General features: G+C 39.7%; 1 protein-coding gene across 2 annotated transcripts; it reads left to right on the forward strand.

Annotated features, from left to right (window-relative positions):
• Window positions 1–2,156: 2,156 nt before the first annotated feature.
• FDFT1 (farnesyl-diphosphate farnesyltransferase 1) lies at window positions 2,157–14,968 on the forward strand. Of its 2 annotated transcripts, XM_014063470.2 has the most exons (9): window positions 2,157–2,273; window positions 2,552–2,669; window positions 5,547–5,644; window positions 7,492–7,675; window positions 9,236–9,364; window positions 10,043–10,234; window positions 10,940–11,116; window positions 12,701–12,853; window positions 14,389–14,968. In XM_014063470.2, the coding sequence occupies exons 2-9, from the start codon at window positions 2,568–2,570 to the stop codon at window positions 14,608–14,610; spliced, it is 1,257 nt and encodes a 418-aa protein (XP_013918945.2). In that variant the 5' UTR covers window positions 2,157–2,273; window positions 2,552–2,567; the 3' UTR covers window positions 14,611–14,968. The 2 variants fall into 2 exon arrangements, with proteins under 2 accessions (XP_013918945.2, XP_013918943.2); XM_014063468.2 differs by lacking the exons at window positions 2,157–2,273; window positions 2,552–2,669 and having other exon boundaries at window positions 5,242–5,644.
• Window positions 14,969–17,158: the final 2,190 nt, after the last annotated feature.

Here is a 17,158-nt window from a genome sequence, read left to right on the forward strand (position 1 = left end):
CTTAGAGAGTTGCCCCTGCTGTCCCCATGGGAATCTGACTACCAATCAGAATACATTTCTTACCCAGGAACAGGAAACAGAGAGGTGGGGCTGAACAGAGTATAAAAAGCCCAGAAAACCCCTTCCTCAGCCCTTCTCTTCTTCTTCACCCAACATTGAAGCATGTGATCCCCCTTTTCTATTCAGGACTCAAGCCATGTGGTCCTGTCCACCATTAAACCATCTTTCCAAGCAGTCTCCAGTCTTTTCCCCCCACTTGGAGCTGAACCCAGGTCATTTCTTCCAACGTGTAAAAATCATAGTATATTCTCTTCCCACAAATTTCTTATAAATCCAAATATCACATATTGTTTAATCAAAACAGTTAATGGATTAGCATTTGCGCAAAAGCACACAGAAATTATGGCTCATGAAAAATCATGAAAGTATTTGTTCAGTGTTTTGTTTTTGAAATATATTTGCTGCAGCTCAAATTCTCTACATTTATAAATGCTCACACAATGAAATCAAGTACCTATAAGAAACTGTAACTATGGCAAAAAAACAGCTTCTAAGCAATGTTTGTAAAATAAATAGATAGTAAATAGCCAAGTGATAATGTGTATTAAATTTCAACTACTTTTTAAAAAAGTGGATCAATGGCTGAGGCTGCTTGTATGTGAGGGTAAGTCCATCATTCTGGTCATCGGAAGAGTGTCAAAACAAAGCCATTTGGCAAAATCTGGATTCCTTCAATTGTTTTCATTAACACTATCATCCTCAAACACCAAGCTTGCTTGAAAATTATAGGCCAACTGATCTGGAGGAAACCAAGTTTGGGGCCTCAAGTAGCAAATTTACAAATAAGGGTATGGATAGGTAGATGGGTTTATTTTATACTAAATCATAATATTGAATGTTTATAAATAATTAATGGTAACTGATAATGAATAATAAGCCTTGATTAAAACAAATGGCTTAGTGAGATTTCTGTCATTGAATTCAATAGAGTTCACTCCCGGGAATCCTTTTCATTATTCATCCAATAGCTAATCCCAGAAACATAAAAGTCTGATAGTATTTTAACTTTTTCATCTACTTGCATTGGATTAGCATTATCTTTAGACACAGGGATTATTTGAATATGGAGCGCCAAGTCAGTTTTTGCATTTCCTTAGCATACTTACAATGTTGTAATCTATTCCTTAAGTTTTCCTTTCATCAAAGTGTCATCAAAACATTTGTGGTGATTGCCATTTCCCCCAATAATTTTAATTGTAATTTCCACTCTTCTAGTCTAATGTTTCTCATTATATATTCCACTTGTAAATTAAATAAAGGAAGGGGCGGAAATCAATCTTTCATTATAGAAAAAATCTATAGTGAAAATTTTTGTAAAGTTACTTCCCTACTTTATAAATCACCATTACTGTGGAACCAGTGGGCTGTTAGAAAATTTTACTACAACAGAGATACAAAAGTGGGCGGTGGGTATAAAAAGGTTGACTACCCCTGATCTAGACAGTTGCTAGGAGTCCAAAGTGACCTGATGGCATATATTCAATCTTAGCCTAATGTTGAACCACTTAGTTGCTCCGATTCCATTCTGCGACTGTCTGCTCATCATTATACAAATTCTTCAGCAGACAGATGAGGTGGCTCGATGCTTCCACATTTTGAGGTCTTTCCACAAGAAAATGTTACAGGGAAAAAATAAATCCTTTGTGACATGACCTTATTTGTTTGGTTTTCTATTTGATGTTTGCAATATGAACTCTGGGATCCTGCCTCTACTGAAGGTCCCTTGTATATCTGGAAATTCTCGTTCCATGTACTATGTAAATCTGGACTACAAAACCTTGAGATTTATCTGACTATTTTGAGTAATAATTGCTATTACTACAGCAGTAGCCAAACCAGATTTGTAGGACGACATCTCTTTCTTCCTTGCACAAAGAAAAACGTCCCTCCGGCTCCTTTAAGAAACCCGGCGACTTCTAAATCAATCCTACCATTTTAGGCCGTCTATGGCCGAGCATTGACCAACCAAGAGATAGCGACGCATCGTTACACCAGCCCGAAATGATGTAATTGGCTGCCGTCTTCCTGGTGCGAGGACCGCGCGGCTACTGAGCTTCCTATCAACCTACCGAGTCGGCGGCGCTGCCTTGCTGATTGGTTGCTGCTAGGGGACTAATGCGAGCAGAGAAGCAACATACCGTAACCGGTGTGGGTCGGACGATGCTTTTGGGTTGAAGCGTCCCCACGGGCGGAGAAGTGGAATAGAATTGCAGGTGGCGTGTGGAGGAGGAGGGAATTTCCTCGTTTTTTGAAACCTCTAGCGGGGGGGTTGGGGAGAAAAACAGGAGCAGCCAAATGAAGAGAGAGAGAGGGGAAATTAAGGGGGGACCGTGAAGTCGGAAATTAGAAGTAGGAGCGAGGGGCAGGAATTATTGGAAAAGCAAAAGACAGGTGGCCGAGTTAGAAAAAGGGGAGGGCAGGAGAAGGAGAGAAGGAATCTGCTCTTGCAAGTCTTTCTTCAACAGCAACATTACTATCCCTGCCTTGCCAGGTCAACGCAGAAGTCAATGGAGCTGCTAAAGAGATGGCTGGGTCACCCAGAGGAGATCTACAATCTGGTGAAGTTTAAAATGGGTGGATACAAGACAGTGATGCCTAAGATGGACCAAGTGAGTGGGGTTTCTTACTACATATTTTATCCCTTTCAATAAACCCTTTGGTTTTTTCCTTTGGTTTTTTTAAAATTTTGTTTTCTGCTGAGGTACAAAAACAAAGAGTTTTTCTTTTTTTAATGATTAAGGCAGCTGGAGAATATCTCTCTCTCTCTCTCTCTCATATATATACACATATGCATGCACACATAGACACACACACACACAAACACATACATATTCTCTCTCCATAAACATTAGATATACTGGGGGGAAATGAGATAATGAAAATGCTTTCAAATGTAGTATGAATACTCTGACTTGGAATGTTATTTTAGGTGTGCTTAGAGGATACATTCTATTATGATTTCTCTTAATAGAATCACTGAAATGAACACATAAACATATCATTACCTGCAATAAGGTATATACAATGTCATATGTTTATACTTTTATAAATAAGAAAATAAAATGTGAACATTTTGTCATAAAATATTGATAGCATTCATTATTTATTAAGTGATATGACTAGCTTTTACTATTCTTGAATTGTTATCAACAGTTCATTTGCTTGTCAGTATCTTTCAAAACATATTTTATGGGAAACAAATACTAGACAACTTAATCCTTTGTGTGTGTATGTGAGAGTTTGTGTGTGTGTGCGCGCTTCCATAATAATTACATGATATTTGAAACTTGGTTCCCAATGTAATTTTTATTTTTGCTTTAAAAAAGTAGCTAAAGAGAAGCAAGAATAAGTCATAGAAGAAAATGGAATCTAATTCTTGTCCAATTCATCCATGGCATTTATCATTTTTTAGCAATGAAACATCTGCAAGAAAACAGCCTCAGAGACCACCAAAGACACCTAAGTTCAACCCTGAGCTATAAATATTCTCTTCTGTCAGTATTGTAGGGATACAACCTACAATATGATTTTATATTTGTTTTCAGATTCAGCAATTATATTGCTGCTAAGAAAAAATGGCCAAGGAAGTAGGAAGGTAACAGTAGAATCTTCACTTCAGAGCCATGTTCACACAGTGTACTTATTACTACTTTTTTGAGTTATCAGTGCTTAATATCATTTCCTAATCACAGCAAAGCTACTGAAGGTCAAGGTTAACTATGCTTCGAAATATATTTGCTTTGCTTTGTTAAGCATGTTATGGCAACCCATTGGGTCAGCACTACTTGGATAAGGGGACCCAGTGGGTGCTTGGATGCTAGCATAAAATCCTAGAATGCATGAGTTAGGAGCAATGGCCCTTTTAGTACAATCTGTTCAGTATAGGTATCTGCTGAGCTATGCCATTAGGTGACTATCCACACCCAATTTGAAAATTACCATCAAGGGAGAGGACAGACTGCTTCAGGTAGACCATTCCATGACTCAACTGTTAGGTGTTCTGAAAATTCCTCCCAAAGTCAGTGGCAATATCCTTTAATTTCAACACATTGCATTTTATTCTGTTGTCAGTTTCAATAGAAAACAGCTCATTGTCCTGCACAAGGCAGTGTTTCAACTACATGCCCTAGTTTTCATTTTTGGCAAACAATTCTTCCAAGGACCATAGTTCTGTCAAAGGCTTGCTAATCAGTCATTTACCATTTTGGATGGCATGGTTCACAAACATTGCTAAAATAGGTTTGTTTCAATTCTTGGCTGGAATTACCCTACCCTAAATGTAATCCATTCTAAGCTTGATTCCAGGAAAAATGATTTCAGCAATAGTAAATGTGTGTAACACTCTACCGGATCCTGTTGTTAGCTCCTCTACCCCCCATACCTTTTACCTTAAGCTGTCTACTGTGGACATTACGTCTCTAAGGGGGAGTGCATAAGCGTACCAGAGTGCCCACCGTCCCTGTCCTACTGTCCCTATTTATAGGTATTCTTTTTAGGCGTTTATGGCTATGTTTTGCTTATTTTTATCCATTTATGTGTGTCATTTTTTCCTGTGTTTTTCCTACTTGTTTCCTTATACTTGTTGACAAATTAAAATAAATAAATAAAAGCCATCATGACTAGCTTCACACCCCTCACCGAATATTGTGAACAAAGCATATTAATGGTTTAGCAGGACGTGGAATTCCAGCATTCATTATAAGGGCTGGCATTGTGGTTTGCAAAACATTTTTATTTTATTTATTTTGTCAAGCATGTATAAGATAACATAAGTATAAACACGATTTATGATTTTTTTTAAAAAGCTTTGCTAGTTGGATTCTTTCAATAAAAAAAGCATTGCGGTATTAAATTAGCCTATTATGTGATGCGCACTCTGCAGAAGGTAAGGTTTGTTTCCCCGGCGCGGAGGCTCTTTGAATTTAGCAGGATTTTGATTTGCCCCGAAAGAAGGGCTGGATAAAAACGCGCTTCTAGCCTCCCCTCTTCATGTGCTGATTACCGCATTTGCTCCTGCGGCCTGGAAGGCGGCCCTGCTCCATGCAGATCCTTCTCGGCGCTTCCCCCTTCGCTCTGCCTGGTGGGCGGGGCCTGTGCCCTAGAAGAAGAAAACAAAACATTCCGAATCTGAAGGGGGGTGTGCGCGCACGGTGGGCGTGTCTCGCTTCGGGGAACCCCGGAACCACTTCGATGCTCCGCAACCCCCAGGCTCGAGGGGCCCTGCGAGGGGCGTAGAGGGGGGGGGGCGCTAGCCGTGCGCCTTGTATGCCTTTTCCATGGCCAGCTGCAGCTCCAAAGCCGCTACGTCCCTTTTCAAGCGCACCTTGGCCTTTTCTCCACCGCGTGCAAGTGGCGGCGGGTCGAGCGCTTGTCTGACTGGCGGTGGCCGGTTGCGGACCTGCGGCGGCACCCCTCGTCTCCCGCAGCGCTCGCGGCCTCGATTTCTGGTCTCTCAGGCTGCCCCTCCGCCTCTGCTCCTTTTTCAGGACTCGCTCAGCGACAGCCTCCAGGTGTGTTACAAGTACTTGAACCAAACCAGTCGGAGCTTCGCCGCCGTCATCCAAGCTCTGGACGGGGAGTTGCGGTGAGTTTGTGTCTGTGATTCATATTCCCTTGCTGGGAAAAGGGAATAACGGGATGACTTTAGGAAGTTTTGGACAGCATTCACCAACCTGATATTGGGGATCTTCTTCATCATTTGTAATTCCAGGCGGAGGAGGAAAACGAAACCAGTTGCAAGTTTGAAAACGACCTGAAAAGTTTTAACTGATTGGGAAGGGCTGCTGATTACTCTTTTTACAAGATCAGACTGTTGTGATTTGTACCAGCTTTGTTTTAGCTGACTGAGGTTGGCTTAGCTTCAAGGGGACACACTAGGGCTCTTGCTTAGGATAGAAGTCAAAAACTTAATTAGAATTAAAATAACAAGAATTGGAAGGGACCTTGAAGGTATTCTAGTCCAATCCCCTGCTTAAGGAGGAAACCCTATACTACTTCAGACAAATGGTTATCCAATCTCTTAAAAACTTCCAGTGTTGGAGCATTCACAACTTCTGGAGGGAAGTTGTTCCACTGATTAATTGCTCTAACTGTCAGAAATTTTTACTTAGTTCTATATTGCTTCTCTCCTTGATTAGTTTCCACCCCATTGCTTCTTGTTCTACCCTCAGGTGCTTTGGAGAATAGTTTGACTCTCTCTTCTTTGTGGCAACCCCTGAGATATTGGAACAGTGCTATCATATCTCCCCTAGTCCTTCTTTTCATTAAACTAGACAGACCCAGTTCCTGCAACGGTTCTTCATATGTTTTGGCCTCCAGTCCCCTAATCATCTTTGTTGCTCTTCTCTTTTACTTTTACTTTTTACTTTTATTAAACATTTATAGGCTGCCCTTTTCCCTGAGGGGACTCAGGGCGGCTTACAATAATAGGGGAGGGGAGTGCAGGACAAAACACAAAAAGGAAAATGTGAGTAAAAATAATTAGCGGTAAAACACAACATTCAATCAACATTCGGGAGGGGCGAGAGTAAAGTCTTATCCCCAGGCCTGATGGGATAGCCAGATCTTGAGGGCTGTGCGGAAGGCCTGGACGGTGGTGAGGGTGTGGATCTCCATGGGGAGATTGTTCCATAGCGTCGGAGCTGCAACTGAGAAGGCTCTCTTCCGCGTAGTCGCCAGTCTCTGCACTCTTTCTAGAGTCTCAACATCTTTTTTACATTGTGGCAACCAAAACTGGATGCAGTATTCCAAGTGCGGCCTTACCAAGGCATTATAAAGTGGTATTAACACTTCAACTGATCTTGATTCTATCCCTCTGTTTATGTAGCCTAGAACTGTGTTGGCTTTTTTGGCAGCTGCTGCACACGTTATAAATTATATGCATCCACTGAAGTTAGCTCTGGCTGCAGTTATTATCCATTGACTTTAAGCTTTTCCATTACCATAGGCTGTGAAATAAATTAATTTATTATCTCTTAATCCTATACATAAGAAAAGCATTTTAGAATTTTGGGACATCCCCTGATTTGCTAGCTGAAGTCAACAGTTAATTGGATCACAGCCAAATCCTAGCACATTGTTTCCTTTGTTTTCTTTCATACCTACTACTTTGACTTGGAAGAACATATGCTTCATATTAATCCTTTGTGGATGCCTAGAAAAATAAGATTCAGCTATCACAAACTATTCCGTTGCTTCAGGTTAAATGCTCAATGTATGCCTTTAAACAATGCAGTTGTGTTGAAGTGCATCAGACTTAAGTGTGAACTGATGCTGTTCATTCCATACAAGTATGTTGTGCTTTTTTCTGCTAACAAGTTCTGCTAGTGAGATATGGGAGTTTTATACTGATTAAAGTTGAACAGGACAAATTATTTTTCTCTTTCCTCTGGCATCTAAGTCACAAACAATTTGTTTCCTTTTTTTCTGTAGCCATGCAGTGTGCATCTTCTATTTGGTTCTCCGAGCTCTGGATACTGTAGAAGATGACATGACTATCAGTCTTGAAGCTAAGGTCCCCATGTTACACAATTTTCACTCCTACTTATATCAGCCAGACTGGAAATTTATGGACAGCAGAGAGAAGGACAGACAAGTACTAGAAGACTTTCCAACGGTGAGTGGTGCCTCTCATTCATTTATGCAGTTAAAATATCCCTGCGCTAAGGCGCTTTCCCCCTTGACTTTAGTAAAATCAGATATATTAGCATCTGTTTAGAAGTGTGAAAGTTCCCTGTCCTAGAACTTTAGAGGTGCCGTTTCTTGAAAATTGAAATCAGAACTGTACTACATACAGTTGCTTTTATATGTACATCTGTATTACATGGTAGTCTATTAGATGTGTGAGGAACTGGTGCAGACCCTTCACATACATAATTGAGTATCTTGATTCAGTAAGTTTTTCCTTTGAGTTTACATGCATTAAAGATGTATTTTCATATTAACGTAGTTCAGAGTTGATCATTTGTAGTAAGTGGCTTCCCAGATAGTTTTTTGGTAGTTATCAGGATTGCTTAGGATTCTGCTGAGAAATGGCAAATTACAAGTGCTTCCTTTTCATTTCAAGCAAAATTTTGGTAGAAGAAAACAAAATGCATTAGCGCTTTGGAAAGCCACAATACAAATTAAACTTAAGGTTTTCCCCAAAACGTGTCTGCATATTTTGTGTTATTATTACTATGATGCCTGAACAAATCATTTTAAAAATCTGCAGAAGAATTATCCATAAGAATTTACAAGAAGCAGATATTTCATCACAGGATTTAGGTGGATATTTGTACCATTGGTGTAGTAGGGTTATTGGTTTAAAAGTAAATAGGATAAATTTATGAAGAATTGGGGTAGCACAGGTTTTAGTCTAATGCAGGGTATTAAACTTGCATTGTCAAGTGACGTATTGCACCCCCCCCTTTTGTAAACTGAGCATGGGTGTGGCCAGCACGTGATGCATCCGGCCCTTGGACCATGAGTTTGACACCCCTGTTCCAATTGTTATTGCTAGCCTCAGTCCCAGGTAAACGTTAAATAACAACTGCTAGGAGGCAACAGTTAAAGTACATGTTTATACTTAGGAGCTTCCTGAATATCTGTAGTCACTGGATGGGTTTTTAGCATGATGCTGCCAGTAACTTACTTTCATGGCACACTGGCAAAAATGTGCTTTGTAATGTAATCTGTGTAAATTAAACTCTGACACTGATTTAATCTCCAAAATAATTCTTTTTAAACAATTACAGCATTTTATAGGCATGTTGCGCTCAAGAGGAAAGGAAGTAGCAAGAATTAAGGAATAGCTTTCAAATAGTTATGTATCCTTCCTAATGAAGTTTGCAGAACTAATTAGTAAGAAAAATCATTTTGCCCTTATTTCTTTGGAAGTAGTATGATCTGCTTTAAACTTGAGTGCATTGATTTTGGTCCTCCTGGATAGAAATAACTTGTCCAAGTATCTTTTTTCTAAGTATATTTCCTGTATTACTCAAATATATATGACATTTGATTGTGGTAAATTCAAGATTAAAGGGCTGCTGAAATATTTTTAAACTTTATATGCATGGAACCTAAAATTAGCTAGCATTTTTGAGCTCCTTATTAATTCAGAAAGGGTTTTTGGGGGGTAGGGGTAGGGAGAGACACATTATCATTTTCTATGATCCCATTTCTTCTCTGCCTTTAGATTTCCCTGGAGTTCCGGAATTTGGCAAAAGTCTATCAAGATGTGATTACTGACATTTGTCACAAGATGGGTCTTGGTATGGCAGAGTTTTTGGAAAAGAAGGTGAATTCTAACAAAGAGTGGGACAAGGTGAGTGAGTTCGGAGGGGAGTATAAATTATCCTAGCAAACCTGTATATTAGCTATAACCATTAAGTTTACAATACAGAGACCATCAAAATCTTTTATTCAGTGAGGCTTTTAAAATGTAATGTCCATGAGCATGGGAACAAAATATTTAAGGAGAAACAATGCAAGTGAATAACTTCTATAGAACAAGGGGAAAGTGGTATTCAGACAGATGTTGGGGGATGTTTCTTTAGCTCAAAAGAGATGATCCCTGCAGTTTAGGTGTCTTGGAATTGGAGTTGGTCTTCAGTATGGATTTAGTTCACTCATTACCATAAGGTTGGCATAAAGAACTTTCATCACCCAAGATCTGTTGCAGACTTTGAGTGACATATCATTACCTCAACCTCTTAAAAAGAACAGCCCTGAGAATTGTATTGGCAAGGTTTTGGGGTTTTAAAGGCTGAACTTTTGGCTCTTAAACTCACTCCAAAACAACCCATTTGTAACAGTGGCTGTACAAATGTTCCTAGCAGTTTACATTGTAAACAAAGTTTACATTGGGGGTTTTTTTTTCTTTCTTTCATTAGCAAAAATAATTCAAGGAAGGAAATTGTACAGTTTGGCAGCTGCAGCTTTTATGGACTGAACTAGATTTTTAAAAGCATCTTAATAAAGCTCTGAATGTTCCAATCTACAGTATTGCCACTATGTTGCTGGCCTGGTGGGAATTGGCCTCTCTCGACTCTTCTCTGCTTCAGAATTAGAAGATCCTGTTGTCGGTCATGATGTAGAACTGGCTAACTCCATGGGACTCTTTCTGCAGAAAACCAACATCATTAGGGACTATCTGGAGGACCAACTTGAGGGCAGAGAATTCTGGCCCAAAGAGGTAAAAGAAAAAAGTATGATATATGTCAGGAAGAGGTCTTAACTCAATGGTATGAATGTGTACAGCATGCCAAACCTGCTAGATTCTATCCTGATTTATGCTGTTTAATTGATGTAGCATATGGTTGCAACTTTTTCTGCCCAGGGATCCTATCCAATGATAGCGTTTGGATTTGAGGCTGCATATATCTACACATAAAGTGGTCTCATTCACATCAAAGATGTTCCAATTGTCCCTAAGATTGATAGAGTAAGGTTGAATGACGTCTTTTGCAATCAGAGATAATGCTTCCCTACTGCTAATTGCAGCATGGAAATATCCTCTGTCTTTCTTTATGACTATCATTACTGCTGTTTTGTTACTAAATTATGGCTGCTAAGAGGCTTATATACTGTAGTTTTTGAGATGGGCATACTGACTGCTATTTTGACATTCTGATCAACAATCAGAAGGTCAGAGAAACCTTTTTCAGAAACTGCTCTAGCAGCCATTTTGTGAAAACTCAATGATTGATCATAGTGGTCTCCTAATACCTCCCAGAATGGCTTCTAATCTAGATGGTCCTTGACTTATGATTATTTGTTTAGTGACTGATCTAAATTACAACAGTGCTATATGAATAGAGTTTATGGCAACTACCCATAAACCAGCAAATCTCAGCTGTGAAAAGTGATCTCAACAACCTTGATCTCTTGGTGTTTCTAGGTTTGGAGCAAATATGTGAAGAAGCTGTCAGATCTGGCTAAACCAGAGAACATTGACAAAGCCGTCCAGTGTATGAATGAGCTCATTACCAACGCCCTACATCATGTTCCTGATGTCTTGACATATTTGTCCCGCTTGAAGAATCAAAGTGTGTTCAATTTCTGTGCGATTCCACAGGTATTGAATTGTCTTTTTACTTTTGTTTACTTACTACATTTAAAATCCTGCCAAATCGATCAAAGATTCCTGGCAGTTTACAATTAACAAAGCAACCATTGTTCAAAAACTCAGTTAAAACATTCAGAATGAATAAAATAATAATTAGGAGTAGGAGTAATAGCAAAGTTAATTGCTAAATACCTTCTGGAAGAGCTCTGTCTTAACCATCTTTTGGATCATCAATAAAAAAGGGCACTGATCTGATTTTTAAATGAATGAGCCCTAATCAACAATGCCTCCTAGAATTTCAGATCAAGCCTAACTTGGGTGACTAACTTAAAAAGCTTTGAACTTAAGATATTTTGGTTGAGAGATTGCTAGAAAGGTTAGGGTTGTAGGCTAGAAAATATCCTGGAAAAAGGCAGTAAATAATCAATTTTACTCGTATAAGCATACAGTAGATAATGAGCTTGTTGTTATTCATCACTAGATTAGAAGTCTAATTACGCTATTTTAAAATAGACTTGGATAACATGAGATTCATCATGTGATGGGTACCCATTGTCATAACAGTATGACAAATAACTTGGGTTATTCATTTGTTATCCTGAGTCAAAAAATGAAAAAGGATGGAAAAATGCTGGAAAAAGAATGGAAAAATTGTGTTTTTGTATGGCATGTGTAGTCTTTTCTGCTTTTCACTATTGCTGGGATTATCCTTATAAACCTAAATTAACTAAAAAATAGTTGCTGTGTTTATAAAAACTTTAAGGCCTAAATATACTTATGGCATAATATAACACTTGGTTCATGTAACTTGCTAAGAAAGTGGCTAGACTTTTACAACATGCTGAAAAACTCTTGGTTTTGCCTTACTTAGGAAGTGATAATAAAACAACCTTAAACACTAAGACTTTTATGGGCTTCTGGTTTGTTACCTTGTAAGAAGGTGCATTCCGCTTGAGGCAATTGATGATGATTCCTGCCCTAAGGAATCTGTCCAGGAACGTAGCATTCCTTTCTGTAGGTAGTGTTGTTGAACATTTGTGCTATTTATTATTCATTCACTGTTCTTTGGCCATGGCTGGTGTGTGTGTGTGTGTGTGTGTGTGTGTGTGTGTGTGTGTGTACATATATATGTATATATATGTATAGAGCCAATTTGTTGTAATGGTTAAAACATCAGACTACAAACCAGGAGACTGAGTTCTACTCCCACCTTAGGCATAAAGCCAGCTGGATGGAGCTTAGACCAGTCATTTTCCTTCAGCCATAGGAAGGAGGCAATGGCAAACCACTTCTGCAAAACTTTACCAAGAAAATTACAGCGACTTGTCCAGGAAGTCTCCAACAATTGAACACAGCTGGACAGAAGGGAAAAAATATTTATCACATTTATATAGCTGTCCTTCTCACATATGTGACTTTGTAGGCTATTTTATAAAACTCAAAGCCTTTAATTAGCATATTAATCTTCATAAATAACAATTATTATTTTTTTAAAAGTAGCTCAGTGTTTTTCTTTGGAGCCTGGTTGTGCACAACTATACGAACACCTGCTGATCTTGATCATAAGCCCTTTATCTCCTCTTTCCTGTCCAGGTGATGGCTATAGCCACCTTGGCAGCCTGCTACAACAACCAACAGATCTTCAAAGGTGTGGTGAAGATTCGAAAGGGACAAGCAGTCACATTGATGATGGATGCTACTAACATACAGGCTGTCAAAACCATCATGTACCAATATATGGAAGAGGTGAGTTGGGAGAGCCTAGAGATTGAGTTCCTGATGTAAGTGCCTTTTAGTGGGAAAATGTTCGCGTGTTAGCATGAATTCCTGTACAGATGTATGGAAGTCACCAGCATCTGCCTTTTCACGTTGAAACTCTGTAAAGAGGGAGAGCAAATTTTGCACAGCATGATGTAAAGCTTAGGAAGTTGGATTTGGTCTAGGATGATCTGGCTTTGATATCCAGGAGAGGCTAAGACTGAATCTAGGGTAGGGGAAGATAACTCAACATGGTTGTAAGTGGAAATTTGAACATTTGCAGTTGCCGTCATTAAGCAAATCATTTCAGATCATTAAAGAGTCATGTGGTCACCATTATTATGACCTGCCAGCTTCCTCACTGTCTTTGCTTGTAAGTTGGTAAAGGTTGCAAATGGCGATTATGTGACTGCAAGAACCCTGTCATCAACATAAGTATGAGGATGGCTCAGAACCACTATTTCTTTAGCCCCATTATGTTTGAATAGTGTTGCAAATAGTCATTAAGCAAGGACTATCTGTTGTGCTATTCTATCTGTTGGGCTATTCTATATATTTGTTGCTACGAATTCCTTCGAAAGAAACACTAAAATGTGTAATATTTCAACATGGAGAGCACATGGCATTTGGAAAAGTCATCGAGCAAAAAGGACTGAACTGGTATATTGAAGTCCTCTCTCCCATGAATTCTCTCCATGCTGTCTGTCCTTTCCTTCCAGGTGCGGCTTCTCACATTTTTCACTAGCTAATGAGAGGAAGAGAAAAAAAAAAGAAAGGAATGGAAAAGGGTTGCTGGTTTCTCATGGGAGTTGTTTGTAAGGAGGAGAGGGGAATTTCACAGACATCTAATGGAAACATAGCAAAAGCTCTAGCTTGGCAAAAAACTAGAGTACCACAAATTCACAGAGCCCTGTTGCACAGGCTTGTTTAAGAACTGTTCTTTATCTAGTAGTGCAATTACCTTTTCTTCTCTTAAACCAAATTACAGCTATGCCAAGCTCATCCTTTGGAAACACAAAATGGGGCTCTAATGATGATCTAAAAAGCCCAAATTTAATATTTTACTGCAAATTAGATTGTGAGATGGCAGAGTCAAGTAATCCATAAATGTGTTTTTAGTAGAAAAGCCACATGGGATCATTCCATCAATCTGTGATGTGTTGTAACAACTGTAGAGCCAAGGTGGCGCAGTGGTTAAATGCAGCACTGCAGGCTACTGCTAGATCAGCAGGTCAGCGGTTCAAATCTCACCGGCTCAGGGTTGACTCAGCCTTCCATCCTTCCGAGGTGGGTAAAATGAGGACCCAGATTGTTGGGGGCAATATGCTGACTCTCTGTAAACCGCTTAGAGAGGCCTGAAAGGCCTATGAAGCGGTATATAAGTCTACTGCTATTGCTATTACTGCTATTTGAGGTCTTGCTAAAATTAATATTTTGTTTAACTTATTATTTTATTTTATCTGTGATTGCTATTATCTTTCTTTAGCTATGGTATCTTAAATGATTTCTCTCTGTCTCACTAGATCTACCAGAAGGTCCCAAGCACAGACCCTTCCTCTGCCAAAACTCAACAGATTGTCAACACTGTCCAATCCATGAGCTTACCCAGTGGTACCCTGGTCTCCCGGACCCATTATTCACCCCTCTATTTTTCCTGTATTATGATTTTAGCTGCCTTGAGCTGGCAGTATCTGAACACTGTCTCAAAAGCAGCAGAGGAATATGTGCACACTGGTGAGAACTGAAGGTGGAGCCCTGACATTTCGAAGGGGAATATTTTGAAATGGGAGAACTTTTTGGAGTCCCAGGAATGTAAGGAACAGGACTGTGAATGTTTCACTACAAGCTGACTAAACTGGAAGCCTTCAGTTGAAAGCATCTGCTGCTGGTTTTGAAGCCTCTAACAGTTTCCCATGGAGACATTTGCTTTTTTCCCCAGCTAAACTAGCTACGGTCAATTTTGTTTGAGTCTTACTTGATATTTTCTTTTCTGCAGTTTGCTCTGCATTTGTTTTTGATGTAGAGTGTTTTTTAACTGATGTTTCAAAGTGTTTGTGAATTTTGACAGTAAAAAACATGTGGTGATAAAACCACTTCTCTATGTCCCGCTGTAATTCAAGCACTACATTTTCTGTTCAAAAACACTTCCAAAGCCTGCACTATGTCTTACGTTGTACTAATTTTAGGAATTTGTCCTTACATTAACTTTGGAGATAGATATTTATCTTTATTATATGATTATTTTTTTCTTTTTCCATAAATGTTATTGTGCCTCTTGGAAAAGGTTTCTATATTGTAATATGCAAGGGATTTGGGGATCCAATAGAGAGGGAAGTTGTATGAATGTGTGAACTGTGGCTCTTCTACAGTAAAGCTGCCCACTCCTAAAGCAGAGATCAGCACTGAGAATCGGAATACTTTTAACATCTTCTGTAGTCTGGAGAAGTTCTAGTTTGGGATAGCATGCGAAGTAAGAATGTGAGAATATTGGTAGGTGAGGCCAAACCATCCTCCCAGTATCTTCATATAGCAGCTTCCTTTTGCAGATTCATCCTAGGTACCTGGCCAAGCTCGTGGCCTGCAATTTTGTTTCACTGGCTCTTCCATCAGATCTGTGGTTTCCATGCAAATGGTAAAGCACTGTCCCAAAGAAGCCCAAGAAGGGTGCTTTACAAAGTATCTGTTCACATGGTTTAGAACAGGGGTGTCAAACTTAAGGCCTGAAGGCCAGATCGGGCCTGCAAAGCCAGCCTGGAAACATCGAAGGACTGGCCCACAATGCTTCTGTCAGTGAAAACTGAGCTCCGGAGGGCCAGGTGCAGCTCTCCCAAGCTCTGCTTTTGCTGGCAGAGGGTTGCAGGAGGACATCGCAGCTGAAAATGGAGCTGGGGAGCTCATTTTCACTGGCAGAGCGCTTGGGTCACCACAGGTGCCTCTGACATGAGTGATGTCGAGTTGGCCACAACCAATTTGGCATTCCTCCTCGCGCGGTCAAACACAACCCTGATGTAGCCCTCAATGAAAGAGTTTGACACTTCTAGTTTAGAATGAGATTCATGAGGTGAAATCTCTAAAATGAAGAAATCAATCTAGAACAGCATATGTTCATGGTAGTAAGTAATAATTATGAGGTCTGAAGTAGAGCTTTTTCAACTTCTGATAATAGACTCCAAGTTGAGCTCCACTAGTGTCACCGGGACATGTGCATTTCTCTTTACTATTACTATTGATTTCTCCTAGAATGGTTGACATCCTAAACTAAAGCCCCAGTATTTCCAAGTGGTCTCACCCAAGAGTCAACCAAGATCAACCCTAGTTAGCATTCTGAGGAACACCCATATGCTGTGGCATTAGCATGGAGGACTTGTTTTCTCTGCAACCCCTGGGTCCCAATTCTATGAAGAGGGGTCACAGAAATGTCTTGATTTACAATGCAGGTTAGAAGGCCCATTATAGTAGCCTTCAGCATTTGATACTTAAAAGCCATTTCTTAGATATAGTGAACCAACTTCAGAACAGATTCTGTAGGCCTTGTGCTATGCAATTTACCATATTTTTCGGAGTATAAGATGCACCTTTTTTCTTCGAGAGGGTGAAAATCTGGGTGCATCTTATACACTGAATACAGCATTTTTTGCCTCCCAAAGCCCCGCCCCTTCACCAAAATGGCCATGCATAGCCTTTAGGCTTTCAGTGCTCCTGGGGGCTGGGGAGGGCCGAAATGAGTGAGAAATGGGCCATTTTTTCCTCAATTCTCCCCCCAAACCCAGAGGAGCACTCTATAAGCAGCCTAAAGGCTATGCATGCCCCTTTTTGACAAAAAATGGGCCCATTTTTGCAAAAAGCTGACCATATTTTGCTTGTTTTTTGGGGGGAGGGTGGTGCAAAAGCACTCTACAAGCCTCCTAAAGGCTATGCGCGCCTTTTTGGGGGAAAAAATGCCATTTTTGGGAGGTCTCCAGAGTGCAAAAACTTTTTTTTTTTAAAATTTGTCTCTTCCAAATAAGATGGTGCATCTTATACTCTGAAAAATATGGTAACAAAAAGCTAAAAAATAAACACGAGACAGCTTGGATTACTGGGATTTTTGCAAATAATTCTCAACTAGATAGCTCTTGATTTACTTTCCACAAAGGCACCATTGATTAAATCTGTATATACTGAAAATTTAACTGTTTATTTCAGTCTATTCTTGCACCCTTTGAAGCACAGCAGTGAACGACAATAAAGCATATTTAAATAGAGTATGGAAGGCAAAATCTTGTTCAGCTCTGTGCGGATCTTTAAGTAATG

This window comes from Thamnophis sirtalis, unplaced genomic scaffold, assembly GCF_051295495.1.
Source record: "Thamnophis sirtalis isolate CommonGarterSnake01/CBP01778 unplaced genomic scaffold, rThaSir2_p1.2 scaffold_6, whole genome shotgun sequence".
Classification (NCBI taxonomy): domain Eukaryota; kingdom Metazoa; phylum Chordata; class Lepidosauria; order Squamata; family Natricidae; genus Thamnophis; species Thamnophis sirtalis.

Coding starts and splice junctions, on each gene's coding strand:
- FDFT1 (XM_014063468.2), top strand. CDS start 5,337: ATGGCCAGCTGCAGCTCCAAAGCCGCTACGTCCCTTTTCAAGCGCACC. Junction 5,645..7,491: donor GCTCTGGACGGGGAGTTGCG/GTGAGTTTGTGT, acceptor TTTTTTCTGTAG/CCATGCAGTGTGCATCTTCT. Junction 9,365..10,042: donor CTAACAAAGAGTGGGACAAG/GTGAGTGAGTTC, acceptor TCCAATCTACAG/TATTGCCACTATGTTGCTGG.